General features: G+C 49.6%; 1 protein-coding gene across 1 annotated transcript in view; it reads left to right on the forward strand.

Annotated features, from left to right (window-relative positions):
- The first annotated feature begins 797 nt into the window (after nt 1-797).
- The window catches only part of LOC118351387 (ATP-binding cassette sub-family A member 13-like), a 51,391-nt gene continuing 35,316 nt past the window's right edge, over nt 798-16,872 (forward strand). Inside the window, exon 1 of the mRNA XM_035701815.2 lies at nt 798-1,742. Within this exon, the coding sequence (XP_035557708.2) occupies nt 1,674-1,742 (69 nt within the window). The 5' untranslated portion in view covers nt 798-1,673. The remainder of the gene's footprint in view (nt 1,743-16,872) is intronic.

Below are 16,872 nucleotides of genomic sequence, written 5' to 3' on the forward strand. Positions count from 1 at the left end.
CGCACAGGTGTGTCTATCCCGGACACGTCCATCTGTCCGGAGCATCCGGTGTGCACTGTTTCACCTGTTGGTCATTGTGAATAGTGCTGTCATGAGCGTGGATGCACACCTACTTGTTTGAATGTCTGTTTTGAATTATTTGGAGTATACACCTTGGATTGGAAATGCTAAAATATACCTTTTGAGGGTTGCCTGCATGGTTCAGTCGGTTGAGTGTCTGACTCTGGGTTTCAGCTTAGGTCATGAGCTCAGAGTCGTGAGATGGAGCTTGCGAGTCTCTCTCCTTCTGCACCTCTATGCGCAGCTGTCCTATAAAATAAAAAAAATAAGATAACATAAGAGCTCCTTGAATGTTGGCAAACTGCTCTGGGTAGCAGCCCCCGCCCCCCAAGCCCCTGTGCTGTCAACTCTTTCGTGGCACTCTCCCACGAAAGCAGAGCGTGGAATCACACGCATGTATGCAAAAATACTGGCTGCTATGAACATTAAATAGAAAAAAACAAAACAAAAAACCCAACCCCATAGCTGGGGGCTTTGCTTTGTGCTAGAGCTAAGAAAAGTAATAATAAGGACAGTGCCCGTAATGCATTACCTGCGGAGGGAGCCTGCGATGCCTCTGGAACATGATGGGGTTGGGGGTGGTGAAGCCAGGGGACCCCGTGGCGCTGGGGTCTGTGCGCTGGGCCCCACCTTGCCCGGGACGGCCTTCCCTCTAGTGCTGCCCGACATGTAAGAAATTTTTAAATAATGTTCTTTAAAAAAAAAAAAAAAAAAAAAGGCATATGGGATAGTTGAGTCAATCCTTTGCTGAAGCCTATGTCCCTGTTTCCTGTTGCAAAAGCCCCCGATGGAGCCTTCGTAGCTTGTGGAAATTGCTTTATGACTTGGAAGACCACAGGCCCTGGTTGCCTGACATTCCTCTGACCACAGCAGGGGCCACAGGAACCCGGAGCCCCGGCCTCTGGGACGGTGGAGCAATGGGCACGCAGCTGCCTGCAGCTGGTAGTGTGTGCAAGAATCCCGGGGGGGCCCACAGGCCTGCTGAGCCTGGTGCTCGGGCACGGCTGCCCCAGGGTGCTCTGCCAGGGGCCTTTGTCCTGGGCGAGTGCCCCGCGTTCCTGTCCCAGCAGTCCTCCAGGGTTTGCTCACAAGCCCCAGGGCCTGATGGGACCCCTGCTCCGCCTGCCCTGCCTCCGCCTGACGCATGGACCCCCGGGGGCACACGGGGAGGGGTGCAGCAGCCCGGCTGACCTGGAGCCTAACCACCCTGCTCTCCACGGGGGAGATCCACGCAGCTCCCACCTCCTTCCCCCTGCCAGGGGACCTCCCACCTGGGAAAGCTTCCGGCCAGGACTCGTGTGACAGCTGGCGAGTCCGGGAAGGGAGGAAGAGTCGCTTGCCACTGGCAAGGGCAGCGAGGGCGCCCCAGTTGGGTGCGCTCGTGGAGACGCGCAGGAAAGGGCCCCAGGCCGCCCCGTAACCCAGCCCCCAACACCGGGCGCAGGGAAAGGGCAGGATTTCCCAAGGGACGCAGAACAAGAGGGACATCCGATGCCCGCCACCATAATCTGTCTTGCATCACTCACTTTTGTTGAGGTTGACTAATGCGGGCGGGCCCTGGTCCAGGCCCAGGGATATAAGGCGGCAGGGGCCTGCCCGGAGCAGCAGGCGGCATGGGGCCGGCGGGGCGCCAGTTCGGAGCCCTGCTCTGGAAGAATTGGCTCTGCAGAGTCCGGCAGCCGGTGAGTGCAGCGTGCCTCCCGTCCTAGGGGGGGCGAGGGCACAGAGGAGGTGGGAGCCGCTGGGGGGCCCCTGCAGGGACCTGGGGAGGCCAGTGGCAGAGTCAGAACCTGCCTCAGGGCCACAGGAGCCCCACCGTCCCACCGCGGGCAAATCCAGGCGGTGCGTCTTGTCACAACAAGGCTAGGAGAGAAATACCCACCTCAACTAAACTAAAGGGGGGATTTGGACCCTAATGTTTTGGGGCCTCCACAGACCCCTCTGGTGGAAGGGACGGGCACACCTAGCATGTTACAGGCAGCGACCCCCGCCCCCAGGCAGGAGGCTGCAGGGCCTGTGCCCTCGGTGCCAGTTCTCAGCCTCCTGGAAATGCATCCCAGCGACACTGCAAGGTGCTCCTGAGCGGCTCAGAATTGCCCAAACCAGCCTCGTGCTGCTGTTACAGAAGCGTTTTCATGATGCAGAAATCGCCCATGCATCCCCAGGAGGCCCTCTGCTGTATTTCTAACCCCGCCACATTGAACGGCACCCCGGTGAGTGTCATGTCCAGCAGCGGTGGAGCTGCAGCTGTGGCTACAGACTTTTCAGATTATTTATCTATCTATTTATTTATTTATTTATTTATTTATTTATTTATTTATTTATTTAATTTATTCAGGGAGACAGAGAGAGAGGCAGAGACAGGCAGAGGAAGAAGCAGGCTCCATGCAGGAAGCCCTATGTGGGACTCGATCCCTGGTCCCCAGGATCACACTCCGGGCTGCAAGCAGCGCTAGACCACTGCGCCATCAGGGCAGCCCAACTTTTCAGATTTTAAGGTCTGCGTGCGGCACGTAGGGTTTTCCCACTGCCCCCTTCTTCCCTTTAAAGAAACTCAGTAACTGGCGTTGAATCTCATTTTGCTGATTTCTCATTATCGAGAGCCTTCTTTCTTCCTCCAAATATGGTGAATGTCAAAAGGGTGATTTCTTTCTCAGGCAGAGGCCTTCAGGATTCACAGGACTTCAGTCGGAAATTTGCAGGAAAGTGTTAAGATCAGGAACTGACAGGGATGAGCACTGGGTGTTATTCTATATGTTGGCAAATTGAACAGCAATACAAAATAAATTTATAAAAAAAAATTTAAAAAAAGATCAGGAACTGACAAGCAGGGCTTCTGTGCTTTATTGTTTATGTGTTGGCGTCTGCCTAGGTGTTTTTCAATGCACGAACACCGGGTTTTATTGCCACGTGGCCTGTAAGCCGTATTTTACCAACATAAGTTCTAAGGAACTGAGCCTACTTTTCTGTGGAAGAACGTGACGGGTGGGAGTTCGTTTGCCGCGTGGCACAATTTCTGCTTCGGGCGGGCACCGGGACTGTGTGCCCTGCAGCATCGGGAGCTCTGGTGGTTCAAACACAGTCAAGGTGCTTAGTGCTGCTGAGCTGAGTACACCTCCGGTTAGAAATATCTAACTCGCTGATTTATCTGATGCGGCTCCTTAAGCGCTGTCCTGTATCCTGCCCTTTGCCTCCTTCTTCTCTGTAGTATTTGTGACCCCACAGCATCCCACAGATTCACGGATTCGCGGATTGACGGATTTGTGAGCTCGCTCCGGAGCCTGCCTGGGTATCTCAGATCCACAGGAGCAGGGGGTTTTGTTCTGACTCGTTCGCCAGCGTATTCAGCTAGGCCCAGGCTGTACCTGGCACAAAACAGGTGGACAGTACATACTGGTTGAGAAAGTGAAGGAAGGGAGGAATCGGTATTTCCGGCATCTCTGCTGGGTGCTAGATGCTGGGCGAGCCAGACCGACGGGTGCCCTGCCCTCAAGGAGCTGTAGCTCGGGACATGGAAAACAGGGGATCAAGTACCTATAAAATGAGCCTGCCTCTGAGGCTCGATCCTGCAGATGGGGAGGGAGTGGTACCTGCACGAGGTTATTCAGCAGGGCCTGCTCCGGCAGCAACCCCGTGGGGGGCAGGAACCACATAGCCTGGAACAGTGTTTCCTAGTCGATAAGAAGTGGGCTTTGGGGCTCTGTAGGGTGAACGAACGCACTGAAGGAGCCATTCACAGGGGAGCAAATGGAACCACACCCCTGGTGAGGGGCGTCCGGGGCTCTGCGGGCTTGGTTTCAGCTCAGGTCATGATCTCGGGGTTTTAGGATTGAGCTTCCGAGTGTCGCTCAGCAAGAAGTTGGCTTCTCTCTTGGTCTCTCCTGCTCTGAAATAAATAAGTTAATGTTTTAAAAAAATACAACTCACACGTATATTTCCTTTAAAAAACATAATTTTTATACACATGAATTTATATACGCACTTTTACGTTTCATCTTCATTTCATTATATTTTATTATTGTAGTTCTTTAAGAAAACGCTTTACTATGGACCCTTGAGACAAAGATAGAATAGTGTAGAATGGATGAATGGTTACCCCTTGTTTTTATCCTCATACTTAGCTTCAGAAATTGCTGACTTTCTACTCTCCTTGGGGAAAAAAATTTACTTGAAACAGGAGACTGTTTTTACAACCATTTAAATATCATTTATTTTTTCTCTTGATTTTTAAATTTATTTTTTATTTTTTTGTTTTTTAAATTTTTTTATGTTTTTATTTTTTAAAAAAGATTTTATGTATTTATTTGAGAGAGAGAGACAGAACACAAATGAGAGGAGCAGAGAGAGAGGGAGAAGCAGCCTCCCCGCTGAGCAAGGAGCCCGATGTAGGGCTCGATCCTAGGACCCTGAGATCATGACCTGAGCCAAAGGCAGACGCTTAACCCACTGAGCCACGCAGGTGCCTACTCCTGATTTTTAAAAAGGATTTAAAAAAATAAAATTAAAAAAAATAAAAAGGATTTTATTTATTTATTTTAGAGAGAGAGAGAGAGAGGGAGGAAGAGCGTGAGCAGGGGAGGGGCAGAGGAAGAGAGAGAGAGAGACTCTCAAGCAGACTCTGCGCTGAGTGTAGAGGCTGATGCAGGGCTGGGTCTTGTGACCCTGAGATCATGACCTCCGCCGACATCAAGAGTCGGGTGCTTAACTGACAGAGCCCCCCATGCTCTCTCCTGATCTTTGTCTGTTGCACAGAGGACACTTTAACAATGAGGAGCCCTTTAAAAATGTCGTTCTCCTAATGTGGCTGCTACTTCTTTGGTCTTTTCTTGTCGTTGGTCATATGCAATGTGCTATTTTCACATAATTGAAACCATAGCCTTTTGCTTTTTGCTTTCACTTAACATGGAGGACCAACATTTTGAACGTTTCTGTTTGGCCTTCATATTGAATGGTTTTATCACAAAATAGTTCATCAGTTGGATGCACATAATTTATTCAAGCGTCTGCTTACGCTGGACTGTAAGGTTCCTCCTGGTTCTTACCAGTCAGGCCTGACATCTTTGTTATGCATGAGGGACACATCTTGGGCTAGGTCATTCCTCTTGAATGAATTCCCTGGAGCTGGTTTCTGGGTCAGAGGCACTGGGCTGAGCACATCCAGAGCCGGCGCCCCAGGAGCACCCTCATGGGCCATCCGCAAGCAAGCTGGCCAACGGTGGCAAACGGCCCAGGGCCTCCGGCCAGGAGCCCTGCTGCGCAAGTCTGTCTGCGTGCTTTCACATTTCATTTTAACTGTAAATGAGTCTGATGCAACACTCCTCACTTTAATAATGTAATAACAGGGACGCCCGGGGGGCTCAGATGTTGAGCATCTGCCTTCGGCCCAGGGCGTGACCCCGGGGCCCCGGATCGAGTCCCATATCGGGCTCCCCGCAGGGAGCCTGCCTCTCCCTCTGCCTCTGTCTCTGCCTGTCTCTCTGGGTCTCTCATGGATAAATACAATCTTTTTAAAAATCATGTAATAACAACAACAAGAAGAAAGAATGGAAACCAAGTGTCTGCTGCTGGATGTCTCCTCGTGCTGCAACTCTTGGGGGTTTCTGGGTTTTGTGAAGAGCGGGGCTGACCCGTCACCTGCACAGTGGACGGCGCTGCTCCGCCACTCCGCCCCCCCGCCCCCCACCCAGGGGCCCCCGCACGAGCAGGACCTAGGACCGTGCTCGGCTCTGTGGGGCCTGCGGGCCTCCTACACCAGGCCGGCATTGGCCCGAGCTGCCAGGGTCGCTCCACCAGGACCGCCAAGCCTGGTCCAACAGGGAGCTCCCACCTGCCGCCGGGCCTCGGCCACCGCATAAGGCGCCGTGCCCCGTCCCAGGCCCGGGGCACGTGTCGCCGGGCGTGGCCGCTTCCGTCGCAGGCGAGGGCTGTTCCTTCGGGCCAGCTCCCAGGAAGCCCTGGGGCTGAGTTGGCGCCGCCCCCTCGGGCTCCCGCTCAGCACGAAGCCGGACTCCCTCCCACAGGGGTGCCCTGGGGAGCCCCCCACCCCGGGCCCAACATCCGAGGGCCGTGTCAGCAGGAGCACCGGGCTTCCTCTGAAGAACCAGTTCCCGAGCCGAGCGCCAGCGACCTCAAGCCGCGGAGCTTTTGTGCACGAGCTTGTGTTTTCCTTGCACGAGATCTTTGCATTTTTGTCCTGCTACCAAGCTCACCTGGGGCCAAGGAATAGTTGCCCTTCGGAAACAGTCTCCTGCCACGATTCTGGGTTCCTCTGAAATTGCAGGAAGTCCTGGCTTTCCAATCCCAGGAGTAAGTAGCTCTTACTTCTTCTGGAAATTGTTTCGATCTTAGAGGCGGACAGACGCTGGCTGCTTTTGTGTCATTACAACCCACCGATTTCTTGTTGCCAGATTGACTGCAAAGATCCATAAGAGCCTTGATTGGAACCGGAGGGTCAGAGGTCAGGAGCTGACCCCTTTGCTGGCAGCTTGAATAAAAGACCAAAGGCTGGCTCTTGACAATAGGCTGCCTTGTACGCAGGGCCGCCCCGCCGGCTCAGTCAGTGGAGCACGGGACTCCTGATCTCGGGTTGGGAGTTCGAGTCTGCTGGCTGTAGAGATTAGGTAAAAATAAAATAAAAAAAAAATAGCAGAGTAGCTTTATATTAGAGGAGATGAGACTGTTCAAACGTGAACTATATGCACAGACTGACGTTGCACGTGCTGCTGAAGGGATCAGGGATCTAAGAACCTCTACGTGCTTTGATGGTTTGAAAAAAGTTAAAAGTCACGGCCATGGAATCCTGGTCCTGAAGAAGGTGGCGGAGAGTCATTTACCAATATTGTCTCGCCTGGGGGCCTGAGCAAGTGAGGCCTGTCCTGGGACAGTGCGGGCCCTGGCCCTCGGGGAGGAGGCCGGCCACCCCGAGGTCACGCGGGGTCAGGGAAGGTTGGTCAGGTGCATCTCAGCTTACTTAGCGCGGTGGTCCAGGAAAAGCACTCAGAAGTGAATTACTTATATTCCCCAAATGAATGAGAACATATAATGTTTATCCTTAGTGAAAGGGAATATAAGGGAAGGGAGAAGAAATGTGTGGGAAATATCAGAAAAGGAGACAGAACGTAAAGACTGCTAACTCTGGGAAACGAACTAGGGGTGATGGAAGGGGAGGAGGGCGGGGGTGGGAGTGAATGGGTGACGGGTACTGGGGGTTATTCTGTATGTTAGTAAATTGAACACCAATAAAAATAAATTAAAAACATTAAAAAAAAAAAGAAGTGAATTACTGAAAAGCAGACGCCTCTCTGTATCTTTAGAAGGGACACACGCTGTGTGGGTTTGTTTGCTTTGCTCCTGGTCACATGCGCCATACCAGCAGGGCCCTTTCTTTCATTTAGATGATTCTTCCCGTACTCCCAATTCCTACCCTCAGCTTCCCCTTCCCCCAGGCTGTCTCCAGGTGCTCCATGGAGCAGAGCACACGGGCCAGCTCTGAAGGGCAGCGCGCGCTCCTGGAACAGGGTCTTGTCATATTCAGAGTTTTGCTCACTGTAGGCCTGGGTTTAAGGATGCGAGAGTATCCAGTCTGTTGTTTTTTCATTTGTTCTTTCTTTCTTTTTTTTCTTTTTTAAAAATGTTATTTATTGAGGGCAGCCCCGGTGGTGCAGCGGTTTAGTGCCGCCTGCAGCCCAGAGCCTGATCCTGGAGGCCCGGGATCGAGTCTCACGTCGGGCTCCCTGCATGGAGCCTGCTTCTCCCTCTGCCTGTGTCTCTGCCTCTCTCCCTCTCTCTCTGTCTCTCATGAATAAATAAATAAAATCTTTAAAAAATGTTATTTATTGAGAGAGAGAGGTTGGGGGGCAGGGGACAAAGGGACAAGCAGACTGACTCCCTGTTGAGTGTAGATTCCAACAGGCGCTTTATCTTAGGGCCCTGAGATCGTGACCTGAGCTGAAATCAAGACTCTGAGGCTTAACGGACTGAGCCACCCAGGTGCCCCTGGTTCTGGAAGATTTCCATCAGAATGGTGAATTTGTGTGACTCCCATGAAAAAACAAAAAACAAAAGCAACAACAACCAAACCACCAAAACCCAAAAAGGGAGCCCTCTTCTTCCCAGGGAGGTGTTTCCTCCCTACTCAGGAATGTGAGTCCTAGGAAACCTGGAGTTTCCCCGGGTTTATTTACTTTGACCTCACATAAGCCTGGGTTTCCAATTACAAGAAAGATTAACCAAACAAAACCAAACAAAACCAACCTCCTGGAAATAATAAGGCCAGAGACCCGGGCAAGGGGGCACCTCAGGCTTGTTTCAGGAGATTATACTGGAAGCCCAGGGTGGGTCCTGGGCACCCTGCAGATTGAGGAGCATTGATTTTGTCACCCTGGGGCTCTGAGGTCGGCTCTGCCTTTGCCACTCAGCCGCCGGCCCTCCCTGCTGGTGTCCCAGAAGAGGTAGCCAGGGCTTGTCCCCAGGTGGTGCTCACAGGTACCTGTCACCCTGTGGGTTCAGAGCTGGAGATCCTGGCCATCTGACCCGTGCACCAGAGAGCCCCCTTCTGTAAACAATCCCTCTTGGGGATGAGGGGGACGGGGCAAGGAGGTGTGTGCCCGCCACCCATCCTGATCTCTGTCCCAGACGTAGGGATCCAGGCAGAGTGTGGGTCACGAGGCTGCTCGGAGGGACCCACAGAGGAAGGTCAAACAGGGAGGATCTGCGAGCCCGGGCTCTTTCCTCCACCCCAGGCCTTTCCTGCGTCCTTCCCTCCGCCAACCAGCACATCCTAGCTTCCCCAGCCGGGCCCCCAGGCCTGTGTGGTCTTCCCCACGCCCCTGCAGGGCAGGACGTCTCAGTCCCACCTCACGGATGATGGAGGCTGAGAGCACCCGGGGCACGGGGACCGTGGTGGCAGCAGGCTCACGCCCGCCTGGCAGGACACTGCGGAGCTCCTTCCTGCTTGGCCAGGTTGGGGCTGGTCACCTGCACGCCCCACCTGGGTCTCTGTGCCGCCGGGGGCTGCTGTCACCGGGGCTCCCTTGTTGCCAGCAAGCAGGGCCTTGCCAACGTGAATGTGCCCCCTTTCGTCACGTTGTATGAAACATGACCTTCGTGCGAGGCGGGCCGGCCCACCCCAAACACAATGGGGTTACAATGAATTCCAAATGGTGACGTCTGAGCCAGAGGCACGCACACTGTTCCGAAGGGCTGTGCGAGGCACGTGGCACCCGTGGTGGCCTGTGTGGGTGCGGGTGGTCTGTGCTCCAGGGCTTCCCGCACGGCCAGGGGTGTGTTGAGGGTCATCTAACCTTCTCTTTTGAGAGGTTTGTATAAAAAGGAACATGTTTATATGGATTTTCCCTTATGAAAATTGCCCACAGGGGCGCCGGGCTGGCTCCGTCGGTGGAGCATGTGACTCTTGATCGCGCAGTGGGGAGTTTGAGCCCCGTGTTGGGGGTAGAGATTACTTAAAAATAAAATCTTTGGGCAGCCCAGGGGGCTCAGCGGTTTAGCGCCGCCTTCGGCCCAGGGTGTGACCCAGGGGTCCTGGGATCGAGTCCCACGTCGGGCTCCCTGCAGGGAGCCTGCTTCTCCCTCTGCCTGTGTCTCTGCCTCTCTCTGTGTCTCATGAATAAATAAATAAAATCTTTAAAAATAAATAAAATATAAATAAATAAATAAATAAATAAATAAATAAATAAATAAATAAAATCTTTAAGAAAATAATAAATGGCCGGTTCAATTCTTTTCCACTTGTGTAGTTAGGAGGCTGGTGAATTTCTCCTGTGGTTTGGTTGTTGAGACCTTGATGGCAAGTACCTCCTCCTCGCCCCAGGTAGCTGTCCTCCGTCTTCCTTCCTGCCTTTTTTTTTTTTTTTTTTTTGAAGATGTTATTTATTTATCTGGCGGAGAGAGAGCATGCACACAGCACGGTGAGGGGTGGGGGAGAAGCAGGCTCCCCGCTGAGCAGGGAGCCCGCACCCAGCTAGGTCCAGGCGCTTCCCTGACGGAGCCACCGGGCCCAGCCGCCCTTGCCTCTGTTTCTGTACGTGTACCGCCCGGTGTAGTCTGTGTATCTTACAGTATCACCTTTCCTTTTCCTTTGAAATAGGTCTTTTATGGTTTCAAACCTGCAGGAAGTATGTTTTACTTACCGACAGGTTTGACCAACAGTCTACTTGCTTCTGGTTTCGCTCGATTTGAGTTTGCTCTGTTTGGACTTCCATCTACTTAAAACACACCCGGGGGGACTCTGCGGAGCTTCAGTTTGTCAAGGTCATCTCAGGACGCTGGGCCGGAGCTCGCTGCCCCCGGCTGCCCCTGGCTGCCCCCTGCCTCGTGCAGTGGCCCTCCCTGCCTGTGCTAGCCGGAAGGTCACTGTGTCATGTGTTTCCAAGCGTGCTTGAGCCTGTGCTGGGAGACCCAGCGTAGGTACTGAGTGAACATTTAAGACACGAGTGTTTTTCAACACGAAGCTCAAAAATTCGTAAGAGCAGATGACACGGGGAGGCGAGAGAGCGAGGCCGCGGGTGGCTCGGGCCTGGTGGCTGCGGGTGCCCCAGCTGGGGGGGACCTGGGCCAGCGAGGCGCTGGGCTCCTTGGCTCCAGCCGGGGTCGTGGGGCCCCACTGCCACGCGGTGTTTTGCAGCAGGACCTCATAGAGCCTCGGGGACGGCCCAGGCCCCAAGAGCACAGCGAATGTCATGCTCCCGCCTGTCTGTGTCTGGCCAGGGGGCTCCTGGCTCAGCTCTGCTTCCTTCCCTGACGCCCTGGGCCCCAGGGAGCTGCCCCCCCGGCTCGGCCTTGGGGCTCAGCCCCCCCCCACCCCAGCCTCTGCCCTCCCGAGTCCGGGACACTGTGCCTTCCCACGGACGGTTTCCATTGGCCCGAAGCGCAGGCCCGAGGCCCTGTCTGCCGCCTGGGAACTAGGCCAGGGGACCGAGCCCGGTGCGCAACCTGGCACCGAGCGGCCTCGCTGGTTGTAGGAGGCGGGACGGATGCTGCACGTGGGCCTGTGGACACCAGCTGCGGCCAGGCTGTGAGGACGGCTCCAGCTCACCCGGGCGTTTCCACAAGAGCCTGTGCACAGACGCCCCCACGGACGCCCCCACGGATGCCCCCACGGATGCTCCCACAGATGCTCCCACGGCGCGTGCTGCATCTTAGCAGGCGGGACTGGGCCGAGGGTGTTGCCCCAGTGCCTGACACTCGCTTTGCACCTCCTGATGAAGGGATGAAGAAAGGAAGGAAGGAAGGAAGGAAGGAAGGAAGGAAGGAAGGAAGGAAGGAAGGAATGAGTGAAAAAGTACACTGACTCTTATTATTATTCCAGTGCAAAACAATTTAATGATCAATTCTCCTGGCTTTTTGCATGACTGCCATTTTTTTGTTGTTGTTCACGAATAATGGAAGCATTCCTCTCAATTCCTGCATATAATTACCTTCTCAAAAACTGTTAGCTTGAGGGGCGCCCAGGGGCTCAGGGGTTCAGCGTCTGCCTTCAGCCCAGGGCGTGACCCCGGGGCCCAGGGATCGAGTCCCACATCGGGCTCCCTGCATGGAGCCTGCTCCTCCCTCTGCCTGGGTCTCTGCCTCTCTCTGTGTCTCTCACGAATAAATAAAATCTTTAAAAAAAAAACTGTTAGCTTGAACCTTTTAAATTTAAATTTAATTTAAAAAATAGTTTATTTATCTATCTATTTATTTGAGAGAGAGGGCGAGAGCACGAGCGGGGGCAGGAGCAGAGGGTGAGGGACAAGCGGACTTGGTGCTGAGCATAAAGCTCGCCGGGGCCTCCGTCCCGGGACCCTGAGGTCTGACCTGAGCTGAAACAAGTCAGATGCTCAACCGACTGAGCCACCCAGACGCCCTGCACCTTCTTTATAGGCTCAAACCAATGTCATATAGATAAATTAATATGGTTCAACTTATTATATGGTTGTCGAAGTGTGTGGTCATATAATTTGTTCGTCTTCAGATATATTAATGTCATCAGGTTGTTTTCTAAAGTTCCCACCGACACTTGGTGGTGTCAGATTGTTTAGTTTTTCCCAAACTACAGGCTGTAAAATGGTGTCTTGTTGGCGTTGGACTTGTACCTCCCTAAGGTCTGCCCACATCGAGCTTCCGCAAGGTGTTCGTAAATCGCTCCCGTCAGCTCGGATCCTTTGAGTGTTTTCTGCTGGGTAGTTGTTCTTCGCATTGATTTGTAGGAATGTGTAGATATTCTGGATACGATGTCAATTATATATGCTGAGGCAGATTCTTCACTTCTGCGCCTTGTCTCACTTTATAAAGTAGCTTTTCTGGGGCACCTGGGGGGCTCAGGCGGTGAAGCGTCTGCCTTTGGCTGAGGTTGGTGATCTCAGGGTCTTGGGATCGAGTCCCGAATCAGGGTCCTTCTGCTTCTTCCCCTCTCTCCCTCTCTTTCTGTCTTTTATGAATACATAAATAGAATCTTTAAAAAAATAGTTTTTCTGGGGGTGCCTGGCTGGCTCAGTTGGTAGAGCATGGGGCTCTTGACCTCATGGTTGTGAGTTCAATTCCCAGGTGGGGTGTGGAGATGACTTAAAAATAAAATCTTAAAAAAATAGATTTCTCCAATAAAAAATAAATTTATTATTAAAAAAATAGATTTCTGAGGAACAGAGATTTTAATTTTAATATGGCTTTAATTTTCCTTTGTTGTTCATGCTTTTTTCTTTCTTCTTAAGACAGACAAGACATGCTCTATGTGTTCTTGTTAACATTTTAGCTTCTTTTTCTCATTTTTTCTAGGATGAGAGCTCAGGACTGAATCCCTCCCTCCCCCACTCCCCTACTCAACAGATCACCAATGACCTGGCACGTGTTCTGAGAAGTTTTTCTCCCGTTGGTCCACTGGCCACCTTTTTCCCATATAACATTTCCGACATGCTGGCTTCTGTTCCTGGCTCCATCTGCCTTTCTTCGGGTTAGGCTCTGCACGTTGAGCTAATAGCACACAGTCCTCCCATCATTTTATAGGAAGTCTTGATATGTGGGAGGACAAATCCTTTCAACCTGTTGGTGAAAATTGTCTTGAATATTGACCTTCGTTCTCCCAGATTCGTTCTAGAACCAGCTCATTAAAATTGGTATCAGCAAAATCAAAATACAACAAGCAAAAACCTGTTGGAATCCCACTGGAATTGCACAGAAGGCATAGATTAGTTTGGGCAGAATTAACAGCTTTCTGATACTGAAGTTTCTAATGCATTGAGAATGTTCATCTGTTCATTTATTTAGTTTCTCTCAGGTGTCTTTCAATAAAGTTCATGATTTTATTCATCAAATAATTGCATGTATTTTGGTTAGATTTTGTTCCCAAGGTCCTTAATACTTTTATTCATAATATTAGTGGCATCTTACTTAAAAAAAATACATTTTCTAGGTGATTTTTGCTGGTGTAGGGAATTATTGTGAGACAAGTATTGAACTTTCTCCTATGAAAGTAAATTTGTAATTTCTTTTTTTTTTTTCTTAAGATTTTATTTTAGGGGGATCCCTGGGTGGCACAGTGGTTTAGCGTCTGCCTTTGGTCCAGGGCGCGATCCTGGAGTCCTGGGATCAAGTCCCACGTCAGGCTCCCGGTGCATGGAGCCTGCTTCTCCCTCTACCTATATCTCTGCCTCTCTCTCTCTCTCTCTATGTCTATCATAAATAAATAAATCTTTAAAAAAAAAGATTTTACTTTAAAGTAATCTCTACACCAAACATGGGGCTTGAACTCATGACCCTGAGATTAATAGTTTCTTGCTCTACCAACTGAGCCAGCCAAGGTGCTGCTAAAGGTCTCCTTCTGCATTTCTATCACTTGTTTTCTATTTCTTGAGGATATTTAATAGGTTTATAAATGCATACAATTATTGCATCTTCCTATTCTATAACTTCTGTTATTACATAGTGATCTTTCCTATACCTAAAAATGTTGTCTTAAATCCTCTTGTCTGATTTGACCAGCTAATTTTAATATTTACCTTGTGTGTCTTTTTCAACTCTTTTTAAAAAATAAATCTTTGTTTTTTTTAAATTAATTTATATATTTATTTATTATAATTTATTTTTTAAAAGTAGGTTCCACACCCAACGTGGGGCTCAAACTTACAACCCTGCAATCAAGAGTCAATGCTCTTCCTAGTGAGCCAAGCAGACACCCTCTTTTTCATCTCTTTACTTCAACCAGTTTGTGTCCTTATATTTTAATTTTATCTGTTCCAAGTAACATAAAGTTTTCTTAAATGAAGCCTGAATATTCTTGTCTTTCAAACAGTGAGTTTAATCCAAGCATTTATTGAAACTTAAGCCTCTTGTTTGCAAATTTCTTTAGCATTCGTCTCCAGTTGGGTAACTTTGGTTTCTAATTCACTGGAAGTTTTCTTTTACTGTCATTCATGAGAGATCATTTTTCTGGATATTCAATTCTAGATGGACCGAATTTCTCCAAGCAATCTATAGATACTTAATTTTCTTCTGGTTTCTTGCTATTGATGAGTCCTTGGCAAGTCTATTCTTTTGATATAGTGTGGCTTTATTTCTTGAATTGCTGTTGAAATCTTTTCTTGGACTTAGTTATGCTGAGGTTTTGAAAGTGGATTTGGGGGACGCCTGGGTGGCTCAGGGATTGAGCATCTGCCTTCGGCCCAGGGCGTGATCCTAGGGTCTTGGGATTGAGTCCCACATCGGGCTCCCTGCATGGAGCCTGCTTTTCCCTCTGCCTGTGTCTCTGCCTCTCTCTGTGTCTCTCATGAATAAATTTTAAAAATCTTAAAAAAAGAAAAAGAAAAAGAAATAAAGTAGATTTGGTTTCCTGGTAAATGTTATATTTCCTTTATCAATGAATTTTGTATGTTCTGGAAAATTCTCAGACATTTGTTATTTGAATACTGCCTTGCCTGTAGCCTCTTCATTTCCCTTTGGCGGGGGGACTCTCTTCTATAACTAAATCTCATACTTAAAGATTCAACTTATGACCTCTGTCTTCTCTTTAATTTTTTTGTCCCTCTCCTCATCGCAGCGCTCTGGAGATTACTTTCTGGACGACCAGCATGCAACAAAAACCATGTTCTCATGACAGGGATCCTGTTTTTTCTCCTTGGTGTGATACTGGAAGCCGAAGGGACATTGTGGGATTTTAAAATTTGTCCCATTTTTATATTGGCTGAATTTCATCATCAAGATATTTCCCCCTTGGGATTCATGGTTAATAAATGATCTGTGTTTTCTTATGATTGAGAATATATGTATGTCAGTTTTCTTTAAGGGCCGTTTTGGTTGGTTATCATATTAAAAAAAATTTTTTTTTAAAGATCTCATGTATTTATTTGAGAAAGGGAGAGAGAGAGAGAGGTCATGAGCAGAGGTGGAGGAGAGAGATTAGCAGGCTCCCCACTGAGCAGGGAGCCTAAAGTAGGGCTCACCCCAGGGCCCCAGATCATGACCCGAGCCCAAGGCAGACGCTTCCCCAACTGACCCACTCAGGTGCCCCTTTAAAAATGTTTTAAAGAAAAAAAAAAATGTTTTAAAGAGGGATCCCTGGGTGGCTCAGCGGTTCATCGCCTGCTTTCAGCCCAGGGCGTGATCCTGGTGTCCTGGGATCGAGTCCCATGTCGGGCTCCCTGCATGGAGCCTGCTTCTCCCTCTGTCTGGGTCTCTGCTTCTCTCTCTGTGTCTCTCATGAATAAATAAATAAAATTTTTAAAAAAGTGTTTTAAAGAAAATCACTGTTGTTATCACAAACTGTTTCTGTAATGCAGAAATCAAAATTTAACTGTCATCTCTTTGTGTGGTTTCTAAATGGTTTAGAATTCAGCAGTGATGGTTCTGTCGTTATGTATTTCTTAGCTGCAACCTCTCTTTTCATTTACATTCTTTTTTTTTTTTTTTTGGAGCTCTTGTTTTCTGAATGTTCTTATTGTTTTTCTTTCTGAAACAGTTGTAAAGAAATTCCTCATTTTCTTTGTGTTGTTTACTTTCCAGCCATGCTTTATGACTTTGGTTTGCTTATTTGTTTCTTCCCATCCAGAATGTTCAGACAGCTGTTCTGCTCTTTCTTTTAATCTGATTCATTCTTGAGAGTTCAGCTGGGTGTTTTATTTGATCTCGACTCTCTTTTTGATAAATCTAAGACTAGGCTGATTTCTCCTCCAAACTCTAGTGCCATCTCTGAGCACACCCTGTATATGCAGATTTTCTACGCAGGAGGGATGGTTTGATGAGCATGGAGATGAGTCGGGGGCTTACCCACCAGTGAGATGAGTTGCAGACGTTATTACACCAGTGGGGCTCTGGGCTCTGCTTTGGAATTTTGTCCCCTGTTTTATACCATATTCACTGCATCCAGTTGGGGAAATTGTTCTTCAACTCTGGATTCTTTCCACCTGAATATGTGCAACCGTGAAATCTCCAACAGAATCAGACTCATTGTTCACTTCTCTGTGTTTCATTTATTGTTTGCAGCTGCATTTCCCTGCCTCTTGCTGGAAGGAGAGAGGCAAGGCCTTTGGGGTGCTCACCCTGCAGGTGCAGATGTTGGGGAGGGTCCTGGGACTGCAGGCTGCAGCATTACAGCTTTGGAGGTGCTGGGTGGGGTCAGGACTGAAGTAGTCTTGCTTGATTTGCTCTAGAGACCCGTTTCTTGGCATTTTTGTAGTTTTTGTATTCTAGAAAGACAAGTTGTCTATTTTTCCCCTCTACCTTCTTTTCTTTTTCTCTTCTCATTTTGTCTGGGAGAAGAAAAAAATCTGTGAGGAAGTTTCAATATTTCACATGTATGTTTCCGCGTATGTAGTATTAAGGTCT

The sequence above is a fragment of the Canis lupus genome, chromosome 18 (genome assembly GCF_003254725.2).
Source record: "Canis lupus dingo isolate Sandy chromosome 18, ASM325472v2, whole genome shotgun sequence".
NCBI classification, from domain to species: Eukaryota; Metazoa; Chordata; class Mammalia; order Carnivora; family Canidae; genus Canis; species Canis lupus.